Source organism: Drosophila montana, unplaced genomic scaffold (genome assembly GCF_035044405.1).
Source record: "Drosophila montana isolate Dmon_TW-CO22-7 unplaced genomic scaffold, ASM3504440v1 contig_896_1, whole genome shotgun sequence".
Lineage (NCBI taxonomy): Eukaryota > Metazoa > Arthropoda > Insecta > Diptera > Drosophilidae > Drosophila > Drosophila montana.
In genome coordinates, this window is record NW_026999182.1 from 470083 (window position 1) to 492052 (window position 21970).

At 39.4% G+C, this 21970-nt stretch overlaps 4 protein-coding genes across 7 annotated transcripts in view; 3 read left to right on the forward strand and 1 right to left on the reverse strand.

The window, feature by feature from the left end:
* Positions 1–6916, forward strand: part of LOC135440159 (pneumococcal serine-rich repeat protein) — a 57940-nt gene extending 51024 nt beyond the window's left edge. For all 3 annotated transcript variants that reach the window (XM_064699191.1, XM_064699193.1, XM_064699194.1), the window contains exon 4: positions 5656–6916. In XM_064699191.1, coding sequence (XP_064555261.1) covers positions 5656–6069 — 414 coding nt within the window. In that variant the 3' untranslated portion in view covers positions 6070–6916. The remainder of the gene's footprint in view (positions 1–5655) is intronic.
* Positions 6917–6964: 48 nt separating this feature from the next.
* Positions 6965–7540, reverse strand: LOC135440192 (uncharacterized). The gene is made up of 2 exons (XM_064699232.1): positions 7318–7540; positions 6965–7260 (listed from the first exon to the last, which is right to left on the reverse strand). The coding sequence occupies exons 1-2, from the start codon at positions 7538–7540 to the stop codon at positions 6965–6967; spliced, it is 519 nt and encodes a 172-aa protein (XP_064555302.1).
* A 3184-nt stretch (positions 7541–10724) lies between these two features.
* On the forward strand, positions 10725–11619 carry LOC135440164 (endocuticle structural glycoprotein SgAbd-9-like). The gene is made up of 3 exons (XM_064699200.1): positions 10725–10878; positions 11134–11261; positions 11326–11619. The coding sequence occupies exons 1-3, from the start codon at positions 10861–10863 to the stop codon at positions 11549–11551; spliced, it is 372 nt and encodes a 123-aa protein (XP_064555270.1). The 5' UTR covers positions 10725–10860; the 3' UTR covers positions 11552–11619.
* A 2091-nt stretch (positions 11620–13710) lies between these two features.
* On the forward strand, positions 13711–20863 carry LOC135440197 (uncharacterized). 2 transcript variants are annotated; one of them, XM_064699239.1, is made up of 9 exons: positions 13711–13973; positions 16470–16657; positions 16718–16926; positions 16987–17541; positions 17602–17762; positions 18399–18600; positions 18665–19794; positions 20096–20300; positions 20363–20863. In XM_064699239.1, the coding sequence occupies exons 1-9, from the start codon at positions 13859–13861 to the stop codon at positions 20697–20699; spliced, it is 3102 nt and encodes a 1033-aa protein (XP_064555309.1). In that variant the 5' UTR covers positions 13711–13858; the 3' UTR covers positions 20700–20863. The 2 variants fall into 2 exon arrangements, with proteins under 2 accessions (XP_064555309.1, XP_064555310.1); XM_064699240.1 differs by having other exon boundaries at positions 17605–17762.
* Positions 20864–21970: the final 1107 nt, after the last annotated feature.

Consider the following 21970-nt stretch of genomic DNA (forward strand, 5'->3'; position numbering starts at 1 on the left):
GTAAAATACTAACTTTAACGATATCGGGAATACTCGAATAAATACAAATCTATGAGTTGAATTTGTTGTCCTTAACACATACAGATACTCAGTTGCCTGATGATGCTTCGAGCTGCAAAGTCTTTTTTTGCGCTTTACATTAGAATAAAGGGTATATCAACAGCTGCTGCCCAGAATTGTTACAAAATCGGCAAGAAAAAAACAAAACAATTTTCGTTTTTGGCCAAGGCTTATCTCTGGGGAGGCTCTTCCGCATTTGCAGCGCATTCTCGGCGGCGGTCACCAAAGTTCACGCTACATACACAACGCACAAATGTTTGAAGTGCTGCCGACGCCCCAAGGCAAGGCTACCCGCTCGCGTATCCCTCTCTAACTATATCGCGCTGCCGCTAGCTAAAGATAGATGCAGGCGCAAGCTGCAGACACACATGCATAATGCAACGTGAAACAACAATAACAAGAACAACAGCAACAGCAACTTTGGTGCCGCATGTTGCGCCGTGTGCTCACTAGTCTATGGCCGTTGCATCCATGAGATACACGTACTTTAAGGGCTTCTGTCGCGTCGTCGCCTTTTATTACGTACTACACAACTAATGTGCATAACAAAATACTTCCCTTTGCCTTTGTTTTATTTTTTAATATTTTTTTAACAACTATTTTTAAACGCAATGCGCTTAAGGCTAATTAAATTTTCAACAACAATTTTCCCTTATCGGTGGCAATTTACGAGCCACTTGCAGCGAAAGTTGGTTCTTTTGTAGCTTTTGGCTAATGTCGCCATATGTTGGGCTTAATTACACTCTCCAACACTCGCTGATTACAGCCGCGTGCGGCCTACCACCTGCCCCCTGGTTGGATAAAGAAAGAAAAAAAATCGTTAAGAACAAACGCTTTTAAAAACTCATTAATGCAAAATTTGTGGCCGCCAAGTGTTGGCTGTTGTCTGCGTTATATGACTTGCAATTTACATCTCTGAAGTTCATGGAGCTCACTTATATATGACTTTATGGATGTATATAAATAACCATGACACATGCCTCGACAATAGTTAAAAAGATCCACAACAAGCTAAATCATTGCTGGGACATGACATTTCTTTTAAAAGTTTTCAATTCGATTTTATGAGTTGAATAGTTTTTACTGCTCGTATTATATCTATTTTTAAGTTTATTAGCTCCTAACTTCTCTAATTGGTTCTTTGATTTTGTAATGCCAGTGTTGTACACTTATTATTCAATTTCAAATTAAACAATTTCCATCTTGGTCACGTCAATATATTTGCATGCAAAACTATTGAAGGTCACAGCTTTAATACTTGGAAAAAAAAAAAATTGCACTTTGAATTCAAATAAAATAAAAATAACATTACGAAATCTGCAGTTGATTGCGCTTGATAAGGCAATAATCTATACACAGATCGAATGTACTTAAAATCTATTATGCATTGATGTGAAGTAATACTTTGAAAAAAGATTTAATTTGTACACGGTATGCATTTTTAGTATAACAAATTTTATATATTTTTATATTTATTTTAAAATTTTATTTAAATTTAACAATAAAAATCTGTTTATAATTATGCCATTTTTCGTATATATCGGCTCAAAATAAGCAATTAGATATTTAAAGATTGAGCTGAAAATATAACAAAAAAATATATTAAATTTTTCAACACAACAAATCGCAATTGTTTCAATTTCTTTTCATTTCAATCAATTTGGAAAAATGTGTTGAAAATCTATAATAACGAAATTGATCAATTTGAAGAGTATGAAACTATGTAAAAAATTTGAACATATTAGCTTTTACTGTCTCTGAAATAAATGATGTTCTTAAAGGCAGATCGATTCCTAGTTAAGTGGACAAAAAACAGGCAAAATACATATTGATACACAAATAAGTGTAATTATAATAAAACTTCTTAAATTTACTTTAGATAAGATTTATTATCATCTATCCGAACTTTTAAGCAGTTGCTCTTAAGACTCTGCCCAGTGTTGGTCAACAGCGTTTTGTACCTTTGTATCTTTTGTGTTGGCTGCGCTTGTCATCATTTGCTTGAAGGTCAAGCAAAATGTTTGCTAATTAAGTAAAATTGTAAACAAAACCAGTTGACGAGTGTTTTTGGTTAATTACAAAATGATGCATGGCAATGCCTCACTGACATTGAAGTGAGTAGTTTATGAGTAGTTGATGAGTGGCTGATTAGTGCAGTGGATGAGTCGCATCTACGTGCAATCCAATATGCAAGTCTAATTTATTGCGCATACGCCCTGTGGGCACAAAGTTCAAAACGAAGTTGGACTTGGAGTTCTATAACACAGAACTTGTGACGCTTCTTCTTCAGTTTGTTGTTCTTATTGCGGTTGCGATTTTCCAATAATTCATATGACGCTGCGAAGCCGCAAAACTTGGGCAAAGGCGGCGGCGTCTGTGTTTGTCTTCCGCAAACAGATTTAATACTCGGTTACAATATGCAAAAATCCATTAGTTCGAGTCGAGGAAACTTTTCCAATATTTCATTTCACTTCTCCCGCTTCATTTGCGTATTTGCCTATGGATATTGTGATTCTTTGTGGGCCGGCAAGTAATGCGGAAATGGGCATATATCGGCGGCTGTATGCAAATATTTATAATAGGTATATATATAAATATATCTCGTGCGGGCGTGTAAACTGTGCCAGTTGCTTGGTGGTTGTTGGTGGTTACTGTAGCTCTGGCAATTGCAAAACCTGCTGCACTTGTCGCATCAGGGCTTAAACCCAATTAAGCGCTAATTAACATACTGACATGAAGTACAAGTGTGTGTGCGTGTGGGTGTGTATGGGTGTGTATGCCAATTGGAATTGTGCTAATGCATGTGACTGACCCGCATTGGAGCGCTAATCAAGCTACCAAAATCAGCAATTGATCCTATGAGCTACATTTTAGCTATGTAGTTGCTATAACCTGTAATTTTTCTGATTGATTTTATATAAGCTCTAGCCCTAGCTTTCCTAGCCCTAGCTTTCCTCTTAGTCAACTCATTGATCCCAGCTAACTTAAGGATATTTGTTGGATGCATACTCTAGTATACTGTAAATGTATTTCATATTTTGGATATATTTTCTCATTCTTATATAATCAAAACGAGTTACAATTATCTTATGAAATATATGGTAAAGTTCTTGCTTATGTATAAATTTTTTTGGTTGAGACACCTCACAACAAATTAACTAAATGTGCACATTCCTGAATAGCCGGGTCCTATCGATTGGCTCTCCGACTATCTGCTTCTGGCCAGATCATATATTTCCCAAAAATATATTTTGTATATTTTTTCAAGTTTTCCATTTAGAATTTTAACGATGAAAAAGTTGTTTTATTCAATGCCTGAAATTGATTTATAAACTAACATAAAATATTTTTGTTTTTATCTGCGAAATGCGTAGTGTAAAACATCCCGCAGCTTTCTCTGTTTGGGGGTTTGATATACATATATTTGGGGTTGTTGTGTGAGTAGCCTTGGATATGTCAGGATTACAGGCCGTGTGACAGGCCAAAAGAGTTGGCCATTTGGCAGCTGCAGCAGCTTCAGTTCACAGCTATCAGATGGCCAAAGATGCAGCCACAGACAACAGCCGCGACAGCAGCCCCCTGATCTGGCCGATCTTGCTGGCGTCTAGCGTATTAGCAGCCCACTTTAGAGTGGGAGTTGGTTGGTTTGGATTGTGCTGTTCGGGCTTATGGGGGGAGTTGCATTTGCAGGCTTTGAGCGGATTTGTTTAAAGCCGCGATGGTGGCAGCGATGCAGAAAGTTGTGCTGCTTTTCTTTTTATTTATATTTATATTTTTTTTTTTGCGCTCGCGCGAGATATTATGCGGCGATATTAATTGACAAATGAGATTTTTCCTTCCTACTCGACAGCGACAGGGGAACTTTCATTTTGACCACAAGCGTCTTGTTGTCAGCCCGGCTCAAACTCAAACTCAAGCCCCAGCTACAGCCACAGCTCAAGCCCACAAATGCAGGCCAAGGCAATATGGCAATATGCATATATACGTGGCTGGCCAATATGGTTAGATCTGGCTGCAGCCGGCTGCTGTTTGGGTTAACGCCAACTGTCTGGGGCTATCAAACGCGCCGCGAACTCTTGTCAAGTTACTTAATGCCATAAATGCGGCTTGCAAACGCACAGACAGACATACCGCTAGGTTGAGATACGCCCTCTTCTGCACCACAACCCAACCACCCAGTCCAGACCACACCATACCACAGCACAGCATGTCTTCTTGATGGGCCGCTGAACTGTTAAATGTCAGGCCGTGATAGCAACCGGAAGATTGATGAACGCTGTCATGGCATAAATATATCCAAAAGCGAAATGCGAAAAAAATAGAATGGAAAATTCAAAAGATATCGATAGTTAGTTTGGCCATTATACTATATATGTGCTCTGAGATACTCTTTGAATTTGTGATAAAAATCTAGTTTGAAGCAGTGCAACTATAATATAATAGAATAAATAAAATACTAATAGCTTCTCGAATATTTCGTTTATGATAAAACGTTAAAAAATGCAGATTGTATATATTGGTAGATACGATTGTATATGTATAGAGTCATACTTAGAGTTACACTTTGAATTTGTGTTGGTAAAATATTTAACTAGCTTACTCAATAGATCGGAGTACCTAAAATCTTATATCAGAGAGAGAGACCTATCGATTATAGGTGACAATTTGAATATTTGATTATGTAATTCTGTAATAGCAATATAGAACTGTGATATCTATCCATCAGCGAAAACTATCGATAATAAAAGATATAAAATATTTGATAATAATCGATCATGTGATTGAATTTTGCAACATAAAAGTCCATTTAAAATATGACTACTGTACTGCTTGATATAAACCTTATCGCGTTAGATGTAGGCAATTGAGCGAGGGTGGGTCCGGGTTCAAATCTGACGCTACGATATATGCAGAATATTTTTGTGTTGGATTATAAATATGTGCTAAGAGGATTGTTTGCATATTTGACCCATATATACGTATTTATTTAAGTCGCCAGCTAATGCTCTAATTGGTGACGCTATTTTTTTAATCGCAAGTAGTATTTATAAGATATTAATCACAGTTTTGTATGAACCCGTGTTCAGTGAATCACAACTTATCTAGTTAAGAGTTACGATCAGCTTGAGAGAAGAGTATTGTGCATGGTTGATTCTCAACCATACGGGTCTTTTACTTTTGACAGTATTTATTTTGTGCATTTGGCGCCAAACTTCACAAGGAAGTCATACCGCTCCATATTGACTCAAGATTCTTTAAAAGCCAAATGGCAAACCTTTCTATGGGCTTGTGGGTGTGTACCGCGATAGACAGTCGCCGTCAGTTTTAGTTGCCTGTGTGGCGCTGTCAATCAATGCCAATGCAAAGCGCTACAACAACAACAGGCAGGCAGGCAGTCAGTCAGTCAGTCGTTCAGTTAGACAAGTCTTGGCTTACGCTTTATATGTATTGGTTTGCCTTGGCTTTTTGAAAGTTGCAGCGTGCGCTGTGGCGCGTTGGTGGCCACGTCAAGAACTTGTACATGTTGCATATTAATTTTATTTATTTATGTGGCAAGCGGCGTTTGACTAATTTCATCTTTTGCTTCTCTTTTAGTATGGACTGCGTCAATTGGATCTCTCACTGCTGTCACAATTGTGGGCGCTAAACGACTCCATACAGGAGTTTCGCACGATGATCGAAGAGCAGGAGGACGAGGATGATGACGGCGATGTTGATGATGACGATGCTGAGCTGGATGAGATGGGCAATCGCAGGCATTCACCGACGCCCTCATCCTATGATTCGGTTAGCTCCGAAGGCGGCGCCGATGCGGAACTTGTCATGCAGGCCAAGGCGAAGCGTCTGGGCACCATACCAAAGGTCATAACGACGCAGCCAAAGCAGCAGCTGCAGCCGCGGGGCGATCTGAAGCCGTTGCCACGAATGCGCAGCGCACCGCCGCCACCGCCGCCGGTCGCACTCATGTGCACCGCACGCAAGGCGGCGGCACCGCCACGACCCACATGATGTTACCTAACCGACTTCCTAGCCGGAGTCAGGATGGTCATGTGCAAGGCGATTGTGAGCGATGTGCCGCCGACGCCGACGACGACGTCCACATTGGGCACCAATTGAGCTGGAGCTGGAGCTGCAGCTGGACTTAAAATTAACTGGAGCAGCACTTGGCAAGGGCATTGTGAAGTCGGTTAACGAACGTTTGTTTTGTGGCATGCACCATCCCTAGAATAGTTTACACAAACGATAAACGATAGACGATCAACGACAACCGTTAATCGATAAGGGATAATCATACATATATACACTATAGCTGAGCGTTAAGAGCGCTATTTAATTAATCCTAAGCCGCATAGCCATTAAGTTTAGCAGTCCTTTGTGTGATCTTCAGTTGTAAGTTTATTGTAATTTGAGTGTGTGCGTTTCTTTTTTTTTTTTGTAATTTTCTTCTGTTGGCCCAGGCTCTGCAACATAATTGAGGGCTACTTTTTGGGTTTTCTTTTACTGGGTTCAGCTATATCATTATTTAACACCTACTACTTATTGTTTTTGATATAAATATATATATTTATATATATTTTTTGTTTTACGATTTCAACTAACTATATCCTTTCAAATCCAACGCAATATTTGAAACAGCACCCGCTCACAGCAGGACCACAATATAACTTTATAAATATATATACTGGAAAATAAAAAAGAAGCATAAAAAGTTGCTGTAGATTTAAGTAAGGAGCTGCACTACTTGTATATAGAGCCTGTCACTTAACAAATCCTGCGCTAAAACTTTCTAAGGCTTTCTTTCTGCTGCTGCAACACCAAGCAATATGTCTGCGAAAATAAAGAATCTAAAAACGAATTATTAAACTCAATTATTTTATTTAAATTCTGTTAGTCGGCACGTTCTCTAGGCAATACTTATGCCATCCGTGCCCAGTTTGAGGCAGGGAAAATCAAAGGCCAATAGTTGGTTTTCTGAAAAGCTGCTAAAAAAACTTGGGCACATGTTGACGTTCGTCAGGCCCGATAGTTTCGTGCTCATCTTAAGGCATATCGCCATGGGCGTTATTTGTGATAGCACGGGCACACAAATACTCGGCGTCGCCTTGGAATCGAGAGTAAATTTGGACACTTCATTGTTGTCCAGCGTAACAGTCACATCCACCGAGGCCTTGAGTACATTTATTTTAAATGTCATGCAAACTTGGAGAAAATTGTTTAATTAGTTGGGTAAATCGTATTTTTGTGGCCCAAACATACGCGTCTTGTTCACATCCATGGACTTAAGAACTGCGCCCTGGCAACAGCTGCAGCTCATAGTCAATGAGCATTTACATTGCGCTGGAAAGGATATCATATCCTGATCTCCATTGGAATCGCTGGCGGCCTGCACAACGCCGACGCCGACCAGGCAAATCCAAGTGCCCAACACCAAAGACAACAGGTGCCATTGCCTGGCTAGGCTCAAGTTTGGAATTACCATAGCTGAAACTGGATAAAGCAATCTCAACGCGCTCCACAAAACTAACCGAAATAGTCAGCCAATGAATACGTTTTGTTAACGGAATTTCCACGCAAAAAATAAAGAGTTTCACTTAAATTTAATAGAAAGTCATTTAATTTTTGGTAATTAAATATAATTAATAGAACGGTTCATTAAATTTCCATAGGCGTGCACAGGTTCAAGGGTAATCAAGCGAATTTTCATATCTTTTTTTTTTCGTAATATCCATAGGCCTATAAGTAGGCAGCCATATGTTGAGATACTTCGGATTTATTGATCCCCAAAGTATGCAATTAAATAAACTATTGTGTTTTGTACACGTGTTGCATACTTTCAAGGGCAATCAATAAAATTAAAAATTAATAGTAGGCTTTGCAGATTATGCATGTAGCTGAATTTATGATCTTAAAAATACTATATAGCAAAATATCTCAAATAGCAGTGATATCTCGATTGATATTTATATTTATTTGTCAGGAATGTTTCGATATCGGATATCGATAGCAAGAGTCAACATATAAGATGTGCAAGTAAACCAAACTTAGATGACGAAATTTGTAAATTATCGTTTAATTTCCCATTTTTCCTAAATTCAATAAATTAAAAGTCTAATCCAGGTGTTGTCGCATATTAAAAGAGTCAAACTTAGTATTGTTGATTCACTTATAATATATACATGTCAAGAGCATACTGAAAATTAAAAAATATGATGAATAAGAAAACTTTATTACATTCCAAAAAGAAACGTTTTCCTGGAATCATTACAAAGTGAAAATAACCATTTACTGTACTTTTTATACCCTGAACCCATTTACAATGGGTTAAAGGGGTATAATGTATTTGTGCAGGCAGAAGAAAGCATCTCCGACCCCATAAATTCTATCAGCAGCATTGCCATTGCGATTATTGTATTCTAAGCTATGTGTATGTGTTGCTATTTTATTTCGTTTTTTCTCAGTGAAAACAAATTGGTGCTATAGCTTTTGACACGACGCGTTGGAAAGTAGTGCGGCCGGTACGGGTTGACGTCCTATTGGAGGGTATATTACTGCCGGAGCAAATGTGTTCGTAGCGCGAGCTTTTGGGGTAGAGGGTTCAGGGTATCCCCTAGACGGGAACTCCCGACTATAGTCACTTTACTTTGGAAAATATAAATTTCGTCATAGGATCCATACAATTCTAATGTTAATGATTCATTGCGTAGTTCCCCGGTTCTTTTACAAGTTCATATCTGTAAAGGTTTTTCGTGACAACATTTTTCGTTTTTATATTCCTCTTTTTGTTAGTGCCAATAGAGATAGAATAGCAAGGCCAACCTGTACAAGTCTCGCACAGAAATAGCAAGTAGCCGAAATGATAGACCATATTAATTAAATTTGTTTATGTCATATGAAACAGGTTAGTTCAAGCGAACACAATAAATTTCTCATGGCCATGAATTAGCCGAAAAAAGCGAGAGTATATGTTTATCAATTCTTATGTGATTTATGCAAATGCAATCAATGTTCCAAATAAGATCAGGAATATAACTAAAAAAAAAAAACATGCATCGAACATAAAGCGATTCCAATTTGCAAAGTGCCGGGCAAAATCCAAGCAAATTTGTTAATCCTCTAAGGTATTTCCGAGGGCAACTCCAAAAGTAGCCGGTTGAAGTTTCGTTTATTCTCATAACTTTTTCAAAACAAAACTAAAATTTTTTTTTAAAAAAATACATATTTATTTGATGCAACCTATTCAAAAGTAATTATTTCAATTCTTAACATTTTATTTATAATTTTTTTGAGAAAGGGTACTTTTGTAAATAGAAAAATGTTCGAAAATAAAATAAAAAGTTTATTATTTTTATTTACTGCGATACAGATATCCTCTCGCAATTAAACATTTATCGTGCCACCCACGTAAAGAATATTGCAACGAGATGTCAAACCAGTGATAATTAATATGCGTATAAGCAACGAATTTGAAAGAGAGAAGATTACGTATACGATGCATCAGTTATTAAAAGTTGTAGACGACTTGCTTAAATATTCTTTGCAGATCTTTGCTGTTTGGTTGCGAAAAAGATTGCTGTTCAGTCTAGTTTTGGAAGTGCAGCTCGCATCAACATGACAACTCCAAAATTGGTGAATATAACACTTTTCAATTAAGAATGTATCTAATTTATGTGTATATTTGTAGATACTTTTTTTTGCCCTGGTGGCTGTCATGGCAGCCAGCTGCTCTGCTGGTTTCTTGGATTATGTTTTTCCCACTCTCATGTCTGAGTATTACTCCCAGGTGCCCACTAATGAGGGTTACCGCTTTGAGTAAGTCCATCGATTCGGATTCAATTCCATTCAGTTCCTAACTGATCTTCTTCCACCTCAACAGCTTGAAGGACCCCAATGGGAGCTCACGCGAGGAAATTGGTGTTATTATGAATCCGGGCACACCCGAGGAGCAGCTGGTTGTTATGGGAACCTACTCCACCTACGACGAGAAAACTGACACGGATACCATTACCATGTACACTGCCGATAAGGATGGTTACAAGACTCGCTATCAGATCAAGAATCGGAAATTGAGCGGGGGAAATCTCAAATCTTTGGCTGGCTAAAATTAATTTAAAAATAAAAAATATATTAAAGTCTACAAATATTGAATTCCAAATCTTGAACTGGCCAAAACGAATTCAGAAATCAAAAATATAGCAAATTAAACAATTATTAATGCTGAAACCTGCTGGGAACTGGCGAATTAATTTATAAGAGATTAAAAACAACACACATTTTGGGATTAACAAGTGTCGGAATTTCGAGCAATAAAATGTGAATTTTGTATTGTTAAGGCTGGAATTTATGACAGCTATTGACATTTTGCTTTTGTGTCTGTGATAACAAATTTTTTACGGTATTCCCCTACACAAAAATGACAGCATGGGATAATTATTTATCATACCACCCACGTAAATGGCATGTCTTAAAGTTGGCAGCCCATTGATCAATAATTAATGTGCTTAACTATGTACCGAACCGAAAGAAAACCAAACGTAACAGCTTAAGGTTTGGATTTTGCATAGATGCCGGCTAGCATTGGCGCTGCGTCTGTATTGGGGACCGGTTTGAGCTAATAGTAGCAACAGCGAATTAAAAAGCAAAAAATAAATAATAGAAAATAGAGGCAAACTATTACGTATACGGCGCATCATATGGTGGACGCCGTCGACGCCTAGCTTAAATATTCTTTGCAGATCTCTGGTGTTGGATCGCCGCACAATTCCATCTCAGTCTCGATTGGGAACTTCAGCTCGCATCAACATGACAGCTGCGAAATTGGTGAGTAGTCGAAAGGCCCAAAGGCCATCGCCAGCCAAGGCAAGGGTGGAGATTGGCGATTGCTGACTGCCGATTGACGTTGACTACTTGTATTTGAATGGCATTCAAAGTATTCACAATCCGTTTCGAATGCTTGCAATTAAAATGTTAAACACTACTGCGGCTGACTGCAGCTGCTGTTAAACTGGACAAGCGATTAGCTATAATTACTCTATCAAGTGCATATCTAATATTGTTTATAAATGCATCTTACAGATATTTGTTACTGCTCTGGTGGCTGTTATGGCAGCCAGCTGCTCTGCTGGTTTCCTAGACTATATTTTCCCCACCATCATGACGGAATATTACAACCAGGTGCCCACCAAGGAGGGTTACCGCTTTGAGTAAGTCCATCGATTCAGATTCAATTCTGTTCAGTTCCTAAATGATCTTCTTCCATCTCCACAGCTTGAAGGATCCTAATGGCAGCTCCCGCGAGGAAATTGGTGTTATTATGAATCCGGGCACACCCGAGGAGCAGCTGGTTGTTATGGGTACCTACTCCACCTACGACGAGAAAACTGATACGGATACCATTACCATGTACACTGCCGATAAGGATGGCTACAAGACTCGTTATCAGATCAAGAACCGCAAGTTGAGCCCCGGCGCACTTAAATCTGCTGCAGGCTAAGAATTTTCAATGTTTAGAATATTTAGTAAAAAACAAAGTGATAATAACAGAGTAAAATATATATATATTTATTATTGCTGATAATATGTTTGCATGTTGAAACTGGTTTGAAACCTTGGTGGTAAATTCAGTATGGTCTTTGGCCAAGATCAAGTTTAGATGTTTCATTATCAAGTGGTCATCTGGATAGACAAGTTTGTGTATTTATATTATTGCGTAATATAGTTTGACCTTTAACATTCTTGCAGCTTACAAAGTTGTATGCTCATTTAACACAAATTTTCAATTATGGAATTAACTTGGCCATGAATCTTTACAGACTTTACAGAATTGACAGATTCTACTGGCGTCAGATCTGTGCATAATTTGCATGCTAATTAACAACTTTGGGAATCATGAGAGCTTTTATTAATTATTAGTCACGCTAATTATGAGGCAAGCCTTCTTGCAAGATGACAGATTAGTTGTGCACACGAATCGAATTGAAGCTAATGCAGTTTTAAGCGTTCACGTTCATTTTCAATTGCTAATTAGCATGTCTAAATAAATTCCATTAGGAGACAAGAGTATAAGCGCAAGTTTAAGCATAAAAGTTAAGCTAAGTTAAGGTCATGGACACAAATAATAATGTTGAGAAAATAATGAGTATTTAATAAAATTAGACATTGTTGTAGATTTATACACAAAGTACTTGCTATTCTTTGTTAAAATCTAAGCAAATTACCTGCTATTCGACAGCTTCCTCATTGCTCACTTCTTAGATAATTATTGTAAGTAATGTTTAAGTAAATAAAATTTAAAATATCGTTAACAATAAGAACACATTAATAAGTAAGTTCAAACAGCACTTTCCATCTTCATAATCGATTTAATGAGCTCATCAATCAAACATGGCCTCAGAGAGCCGTGATTTTGACTTGTGTGAAATTGATTTAATTGTGGTGATTAATTTGAGCCATCAAAAATCATAATTTCATATTTGGAATTTAATATATAACGCGTGGCTCTTCACCTTGAGCCGCTTCGGGGATTTTTTAGCTAAGCCTAAATCCGGAATTCACATCTGCAAATTTTGGTCGCTGTAAAAGTGGCCAAGACTTGATACTACGTTGCATAGCAGTCAGCAATTGCAAGTCTGCATTAACAGCTTTCGTTACAGCTTGCTGTTATGTTAACAGCAAAGCTTGTGGGTATTCAAAAATCGTACGTTATTTCATCAGCGTTAGGCAAGACGAGCTCAAAACTCGTCATAAACTGAATTCGAGTTGCAAAAAAGCTTAAAAAAACAATGCGGCGAGAATAATGCCAAAAGAAGCGGCATATTGTGTGTAAAGCGCTAAAATAGCGTTAGAAATTAAAAGCTATGAATTGTTTATTAGCTGCGAGTCGGCTTGGCTCGCAATTGGCTTGTTGGATTGTTGCCACAGGTAACTGACCAGACACAAAGCGGCCCAAACAGAGAGCCGCGAGACGCAAGCTGCGAGTACCCAAACAAACAATCGTCAATGGTGCATGATACACTGAAAAAAAATTAAATATGCCATTGCGAAAATGTACCAATAATGTTGAGCAAAAAATTATATGTATCTAAATAAAACTTTGCTTCAATTAAAAGATTCCAAATAAAATGCTAATTTCTCTGAAAAATATATTATATTTTAATATAGATCGATAAAATATTTTAACAAAAAGAATAATGTATTTTTAAGTCCCACAAATCGAAACTTTACAAAAATAAAATAACTTTGAATAAATTGTATGAAAAGTAATATAAACATTTGAAAACAATCCTTCAGAAGCTCTTGTAGTAGTATGGATATATAACATTTTAAAAGTGTATAAGAAGCACAAAATACTTTAAACATATACAACTATGAAGATTGAAAAATCATCAAATTAAAATGTTATCATAGACTGTAAAAGATACAAGAGATAATAATAACTAAACTATTCGTGAACTATACGCGTACTATTATTTAACAATTGACTTTTTTCGGTTAGTGTACGCACTGTACTTGTGTTATCCACACATAACGACAGCAACAATAACAAAACAAACAACCACCAGGGCAGCGCCAGAGTGCGCCCCTAAGTTTGGATTAGAACGTAACGCTCAGTTACCGGACAACTTTCAGCGATGCGAGAACGCGACGCATAAACTAAATTTTATATGAAACGCTTTTGGTGCAATATTTGGAAAACTGAAGATGATTTTAAAAATATTCATTAATAAAATAGTTCAAAGAATGTTCAATTGTGGAAAAAGTCTTTAACTATTTGGATAAAAAGAGAAACCAAAAAGTGGAAATGAAAGGAAAACTGACGCGTTGTGTGTCAATTTTATTGTTTCTGGTCATTTTGAACAAGTGCAAGGGGCGCGGGGTTGAGGCAGTTGGACAGGCGCTGATACAATTAAGTCACGGTAAGTTGAGCAACAAGCCAAAGTGAAATTATTTCTATTGTTCAGATTGTCCAGCAATATGTTTGGGTGTAAATATTTTCGACTGTGGTCGCGGCTTGAACTGACCCTTCAACTGTAGCTGGTTGCTGGTGTTGCCGCCACAAGTAATTTGACCTTTGGCTTCATGCGTCAGTGCCCAAAAACAAAAATTTGCCCAAAAAAAATAAACACTAAAATCACGTAAAATTCGACAGCTAGCCAAAATGTAGGACAATCAATATAATTTATGAGTAATTGCATAAAAAACAAAGAAACAGTTGCTGGCAAATCCCAGGCAGCTGCACAAACAGGTGCACAAATATGCGTTAAAGTTAATTGCGGCGCCAACACGCACACAAATTGGTCAACTCTGCCACAAATAATTTCGGTTGCATGCCCCGCAGGAAGTGCTAATCGATAAATTTATTACTGTTGTCTAACCGGGCATTGTTGCTGTTAGAGCGCGGTCATCATCATTGAGGCCAAACCATCATAATTATGCCTGGCCTGCTTTAAAGCATAGCCAGGCCCAGACAAACAGCTTAAGGAGAGGATCTGATGGTGGGGGTTGGTTGCACGTAGCATAATTTGAGCAGCAGCTGTTGCTGTTGCATTCGCTTGCAATTGATCAAACAAACTTGGAAATGCGGCATTAAAATAAGATACATAAACATAATGGAAGCGAGTGGGCTTCCATTCCAACTCAGCCCAAAGTCGACTACGTTGGGTAGGTAACCAGTTTTCATGATTTGTCGATAAATTGAACGACAAACTGGGAATTAGTTTGAGTGCTACTTGGCTTACATACTCTGTGGTGCTTGTCGTCTGCATGTCCTAAATATCTCTTACTGTATTAAAGTATTTGGAAAGGTTTTACATTTTGGAAAGGTTTTGATACACTTTTTAAATTTGTATGGAATAACCTATTTTTAAGTTTAAAATATAGCTTTGTACTATTTTTTTTTTAATAATATAATAAAAATGATCTGCCTAATCTCTATATATAAAACTGTTTGTCCTGACTGACTGACTGACTGATTGGTGATCAACGCACAGCCCAAACCGTAAGAGCTAGGAAGCTGAAATTTTCACTGTAGCTACCTTATGTGATGTAGGTGCACGTTAAGACGGGGTTTCAGGAAATTCCACCCGCAAGTGTGGCAAAATCGTGAAAAACGTTTGTATGTAACTTTTTTGTTTACCATCCGATCGGCCTCAAACTTATTTTCAAAGATCTTTGTTCAAATTCATTTGAGGGGTGTTTCACACTTTTAGGAAAATCCGTTCCTCCTTGGTGGAAATGGAGGTCAAAGATTTGATGGGTGACGTTTCGCGCTCAAATTCATTTCCAGAGATCTATAAGAAAAATCATTTGATACGTGTTTCACACTTTTCGCAGAATTCAAACTTCTTCGGGGGGAATGCGATTTAAAGATTTTTTGGGCGAAGTTTTAAGTTGTGTTCGATTTGCTTCAAACTTATTTTCAAAGCTCTACATAAGAACTTAATAAATACGTATTTCATCAATTTGGGAAATTCCACCCGCAACAGTGGTAAATTGGCGGAAAACGGTTGTATGAAAGTTTTTTGTTTACCATCCGAACAGTTTCAAAATCATTTTAAATTTTTTTGAGAACATTGATTTTATAACATACGTGCCACGGGCAAGGCCGGGTTATACCGGCTAGTACTATTTTATATGTATAAAATATATATATAGATATAAATATATATTAGAGAATTTGGAAGTTCATTTTTTATTCCATTATTGTCGTTCCTATATTCTTTATATAATTATATTTTTTTTTGTAAATATTTCAATGAATATACCCTTTTATAAATATACTATAAATTAAACTTCTCTGATTTTATTAATTTTTTGTTAAATCCTCTGTTTATTTTTTTTTTAATTTAAAGCCTATTTGGTAAATTATAAGATTAGGGATACTTCTTAAAGAAACTATATGAATAGAGAATTGGATGAATTACTTTTTGCCTTATGCACAAAGGTGACATTTTCATTGTACAATAAATCGGTTCTGATGTATATATGCCATATTTCTAAGAGAAATTAATCTTTTTCTATACCTAAAATAATTTTCAGTGATTCATTTGTCTATTTTCCATTGCAAAATAAAATACCTGAATAAAATAATTGTTGGTCAATTTAACCGTAAATCAAATAAATGTTTATAAATATTATTTGACACTCCTTTCTTCATTGCAAAAAAATCTTTTCGAAATAAATAAGCATTCACTTATATAGCATAATCTGAACTCTCTCTAGGCAGCCTTAATAAAACTGTTTGTATGCTAATAACCACCTACCTGCTACTCGTAAGCCAGCTCACAACTGTCTATAAGGTTTTTTGCAAGCCAGTAAATTGCTATAGCAACGTTCTCAGAGTTCAAGAAACTGCCAAATAACAAGCCACCAGTTCGCAAATAAACAACTTTAAAATAAATGTATATATGCAGATGATGATTTGGATGATAACTATCCGGAAATTAAGGATGAGGTGCACTTGGAGGATTTCTTCTGGACGGGCTCAGGCGACGGGCCGCCCGATTATCTGAAGAAGGTGCACACGGGCATCAGCAAGGGCAAGGATGTGATAGTCAAGACGGAAACCGTGGTGGCCACTGTCTATGTGGATGGCAACAATGTTAGTCTGATCCAGATATAACTAACATCTATAGGTAACTTAACTGTTTGTTGTTTTTAGGAAATCGAGATACCGATTTGTCTGGACTGCAGACCTGATGATGGTGGCGGCAATTGGGATTTGGGTGCACCTGGCATGCCGCCACTGAACTATTCCTCAACGGACCGTCGCTATTGGCTGCTGACTGTCATGTCTGGCTTCTACTCGGCCAGGGATAATCCCATGCTGGAGGAGAAGCTGGCGCGTCTATATCGGTTGGCTTTTACTAGGTGAGTACGGAAATGTTTACCTTTAGAGCCGCCCTAACTTCCAACTGCGCTGACACACAGGCAACAGACACGCCACCTGGGCATAAATGGAGCACAACAAATTGCGGGCGTTTCTATAGAAGCGTCACGTGAGCGGCGCCAGCCGGGGCCAGACATAAGCACTACGACCACCTGGCCGGGCGATGATGTCGAAATTCTCGATATGCAGGTGGATACAACACATCAAATCAAAACCGTGTGGGCGGCGGGTGCGGAGCCCGAATGGGCAGTCGCTGACTCAGCAGAGTCAAGTGAGTCGCCGCTGAGCAGCTCCACGGTGGCAACCACAGCGACAGAGTCCATGGACTACAGCGCATATGTAACGCTTATCCCTTGGGAGCTTATACAGCAGAATGGCAAGTCGGAGAAGTTGCAGGAAATGCGCGAGGCGTTGTTAAGTCAACAACGACAAGAGGAGGAGCAACAACAACAACTTCAACAACAACCACTCTATGGGGAGGAACGAGTGCAGGTTGTCATACACAATATCACGCAAGTCAGCGAATCGGAGCTGCTTAAGTGGAACAGCTCGGCTAGCAATGTGGCTGACTCCGATGCGTATGTTAACCTCAAATTGTAGGACAAACAGCCCGATTAACTTTACCTACGTATACTTACCCGCATCTCTAATCCCAGCAGCAATGAGCGACCTGTTGCCAATCAAACGGAACTCATCTATACGGTCCTTGTGAATGGGCGACCAGTTTTGGCCACCACAGCTGCTAAGGACATGGAGCTGGTTAGCGAGGCGGAGGCAGTCAGCACGCTGGGCAAGGCCATATATATGAAATCTGAACGTAAGTTCAAAAACAGTTAGCTTCGGCGTGTCGAATTTTAAATACCCTTGCAAATAGGTCCCAAGGAAGATAAATATTTAAGTAATGTGATTTTGATAAAATGTAGTTTATATGTATGAAGGACCAACTAGACTGTAAAAGTATCTCTTATCAATGGGAAAAATATCGGAACTTAGATAAAAGTGCAAAAAGTTGTCAAACCAGTGGTCGTGAGCGCGGATTTGATTGAATCAAGTATTGGTCAATTTCTAAATATCTCAAAGAATCCTATTTATCAGGAAACCTTTTAACGCATACACGTTTTTTATACAAGAGCTCCAAAGCTTACAGGAATTATCGTTACGGGAGCCTAATTATATCGTGATTCGATGTTAAGAGAATTTTACTTATGTCTCATCTCGTTTTTCTAACAAATACTCTGTTGTCTATAATGTATAGTGGTCCGATCCGACTTTAATATGAGTTATGCTTGTATCACAAGTAGGCTAAATAGAATACGTGGTAACAGTCTACTCGCCGGTTGATACAGATCGAGAATATATATTTACAGATTATGAGTTCATAGAGTATTCTTTTTGACGCCTTACACATTTTAAGCAAAGGATAAAAATATCTGAAAACTCTTCCGCTTCACAGCTTACATTAGGGAGCCCACGGCTACGGCCTTGGCGCCGGTGCCACGCAGCGGACAGGCGGGCTTCTTCAACTCTGTGAAGAACAATGTGGCGCTGGTGGTCATTAGCTCTGTGGCCATTCTGCTGTTGATGCTGCTACTGGTGGCCATCCTGTTGCTGGGACGCACACGTGTTCGCCAGCGTGAGCTCAGTGCGGTAAATAGGTAAGTTCACAGAATCAAAGCAGTCGTAGATTAAGTCTCTAAGATCCTCTTATCAATTTCACAGAACCTCCTCGCGCAACGACCTTTTATCAGAGGGTCAGTCCATGCGACCCAGCTCGCGAGGCACTTTGCTGGACAGCGCGGCGGGTGGCTCTGCTCCTAATCCCGGTGATCAGAGCACCACACGGTCCCGGGATGTGGGCGTGCAAAACTTTTCGTACGAGCGAGAGCCACGCATCAGTTTTCCGGCACCGCCAGCTGAGGCACACACGCGTACACGACGTGATTCCATTTCCTCAACTGATAATACCTCCGACTCTTCAGTTTATTGTCCCATTAATCCGCCCAGTGCCGATGTGCAGCGCATACTGGACGACAAGGCTTCGCGCCTATTTGACGGGCATCAGCGACGGCGACATCAGTACGACCGTGCTGAGGGGGGACTCGAGGATACCATATACGCCTCAGTGGTATCGGAGAAGAAGGGCGACAAGTCGCGCCACAAGTCGAAGCGTCGCTATTTAAATGAGAATCGCGTTGGCTCGCTGGAAACCAGTCCGGTGCAGGGCTCGTTGGGTCAAAGCAACTCTTCCACGGAGGAGGGTAACTCGCCAGCTGCTATGCGTCGCAGCTATGAGAATTTTCAGCGCAATGAGGCCTACAATCCGCACAACAATTACCATCGCAATAAGCTGCTGCAACAGCAAACTATCTTTACGGATAAGGAGTACCCGGAGGATGATACCGTTGGCTCCCCACAAGCCATCAACAGGGAGATGATACGTTCACGCGGCGCACAACCATCGGAGAAGTCTTCAGATACGGCCAGTGTAGGCTCCTTTCTTTCCATGGCGTCGGTACGCGCCTTTCCCAAGAGCACATTGCCCGAGCCACTGAATCGCGTGCTGGATCCCGTTTTTGTCACCTACTACGACAATGTGAATGCTGTGGCACCGCAAGCCGCAGCAGCACCGCCACAACAGAACTCCACCAGATCCCTCAAGTCACACAAATCCCTTGGGAGCAGGGATAGCACCATAGCGACCATTGCCAGTTTTCCCAGTCCGAAGGCGCCACCTCCAGTACGGAATGTGCGTTCCGCCTCGCACAGCGATAATCCGGATCCGGGTTGTGTGGGTCCCGTCGTCTGGGAGCGGCACAAGAAACGTCTCAGCAGCAGCGCTGACAACCAGGGTGAGGCGGGTGGACACAATGATGATGATGATGATGATCATGATGTTGATGATGATGATCATGATGTGCAAATTGGGGCACAGACACGCTACTAACTGGCAACTGTAGTCCTAGTTGTTGTTATTCTTGTTGTTGTTGCCTGCACACAACTGTAATTAGTTAACCCAGTTAGAGACCATAGAACCCAAAAATATATATATATATATATATATATATAAACAAAACAATCCACTTGCAATTCAACTGAACCCAACTGAACACAACTGAACTCAACTGAACTTCCTCCAAACATCTTCCGCAGAGGCCCAGAGCTATGCTGACTTTAGCCCCAGTCCCATGCACGATGCATCCGCCATACGCAACCACTATGAGGGCTTATTAGAGGGCGCCATGCAGATGTACGCCAGCCAGGACGATCTGCCCATGCCATTGCCCTCGCGAGATTTTTCCAACAAGCGCCGTATCACAAAACGCGAGCATCGCGGCTCTTCCGCCGGCTTGCCCAGGTATGTGGCGGTGCCTTCAATCTTGGTAGCTGCGTAACCAGCGCTTTATCTATCCCTTACAGCAATCCCTCAAAGGCATATAGCTCTGCGGATCGGCCGGCCACTGCACAACCGGAGAAGACACCAAAATCGGCCCAGTCCACGCAGCCGCCATCGCCCACCTACAGCGCTTGGGGCAGCAGTCTGCACGGTTCCCACTCACCGCTGGTGCGGCCACTAAGCGCTGGTCCCTTTCTGCGGCCTGAAACTATTTTGGAGATTTCCCGAGGAGCACTTATCACTTCCAGCTCCACCGCAAATACGCCGGGACGTGAGCGTAAGGCATCGGCGCCTTCGGCCGCGCCACTTATCGAGGCCATTCAAAGCGAACTGCGTAAGTTCAAGCAGCAGAAGGATTAAACAAACCAGAACAAAGAGAGGAGAACGAGAGTGCTCTCTGAAAAAAATAATGAATTTTTTGGTTAATAACATAATACGCTGATAAACGTAAACTCTTTTCCATTTCATTACAATAAAATTTTCACAAAACTTGAATATTCCTTCTTTTAAATTCAGGCTAAAAATGATTAATTACAAAAGTACTACAAACGAATTTGAAAGTAAAAGTAGAATCCATGCATCCTTGGTGAAAAATGGGATTCAAAGATTTTTAGGAGGAAGGTTTAAGTTTTGTCTGACTGGCTTCAAACATATTGTCAAAACCTACATAAAAACTAACTGAACCGTGTTTTAGCGATTTTTTTTAATTCCACCCGCACCTATGGGAATTTTTCGAAAAACGTTCAACTTTTTTGATTACCATCTGATCAATTTTTAACTCGTTATTTTCAAATATAATTGTTAAAATTTATTTGATACGTTCATCACTAAATCCTCCGCTCTTAAATGGGAAAAGCGCGCCCAAAAGGTTGATGAACGGAAGTTTATTTTTCGGCTTCAAGATTTTCACCACATGACCTACATGAGCGTAAACAGTTGACTCCAACTTTTGATTCTTAATTTAATGGATTTTAAACGTCTTTTCAAATCTCTATAAAATATAACTTTATACGTGGAGTTCGATACTACGGGTAGATTATAATTTTCCACGCGCAGGAAACTGGATTGATATCTAAAATTTCAAGTATTAACTGTTTGCGTGTATGTCATTGCATGTAAAATATGTGTATATGTATATGTATGTATGAGGCATGTATATATGTTTGTATGTAGTACATATAATTGTATGTATGTTTGTTTGACCATATATATGTTTGTATGCACGTATGTACGTTTGTATGTATGGATGTGAGTATGCATGTGTGTATGTATGTATGCCTGTATATCTCTATATATAAAACTGTTTGTCCTGACTGACTGACTGACTGACTGACTGATTGGTGATCAACGCACAGCCCAAACCGTAAGAGCTAGGAAGCTGAAATTTTCACTGTAGTTACCTTGTGTGATGTAGGTGCACGTTACGGCGGGGTTTCAGGAAATTCCACCCGTAACTGCGGAAAAATCGCGAAACACGTTTGTATGTAACTTTTTTGTTTACCATCCGATCGGCCTCAAACTTATTTTCAAAGATCTTTGTTCAAATTCATTTGAGGGGTGTTTCACACTTTTAGAAAAATCCATTCCTCCTTGGTGGAAATGGAGGTCAAAGATTTGGTGGGTGACGTTTC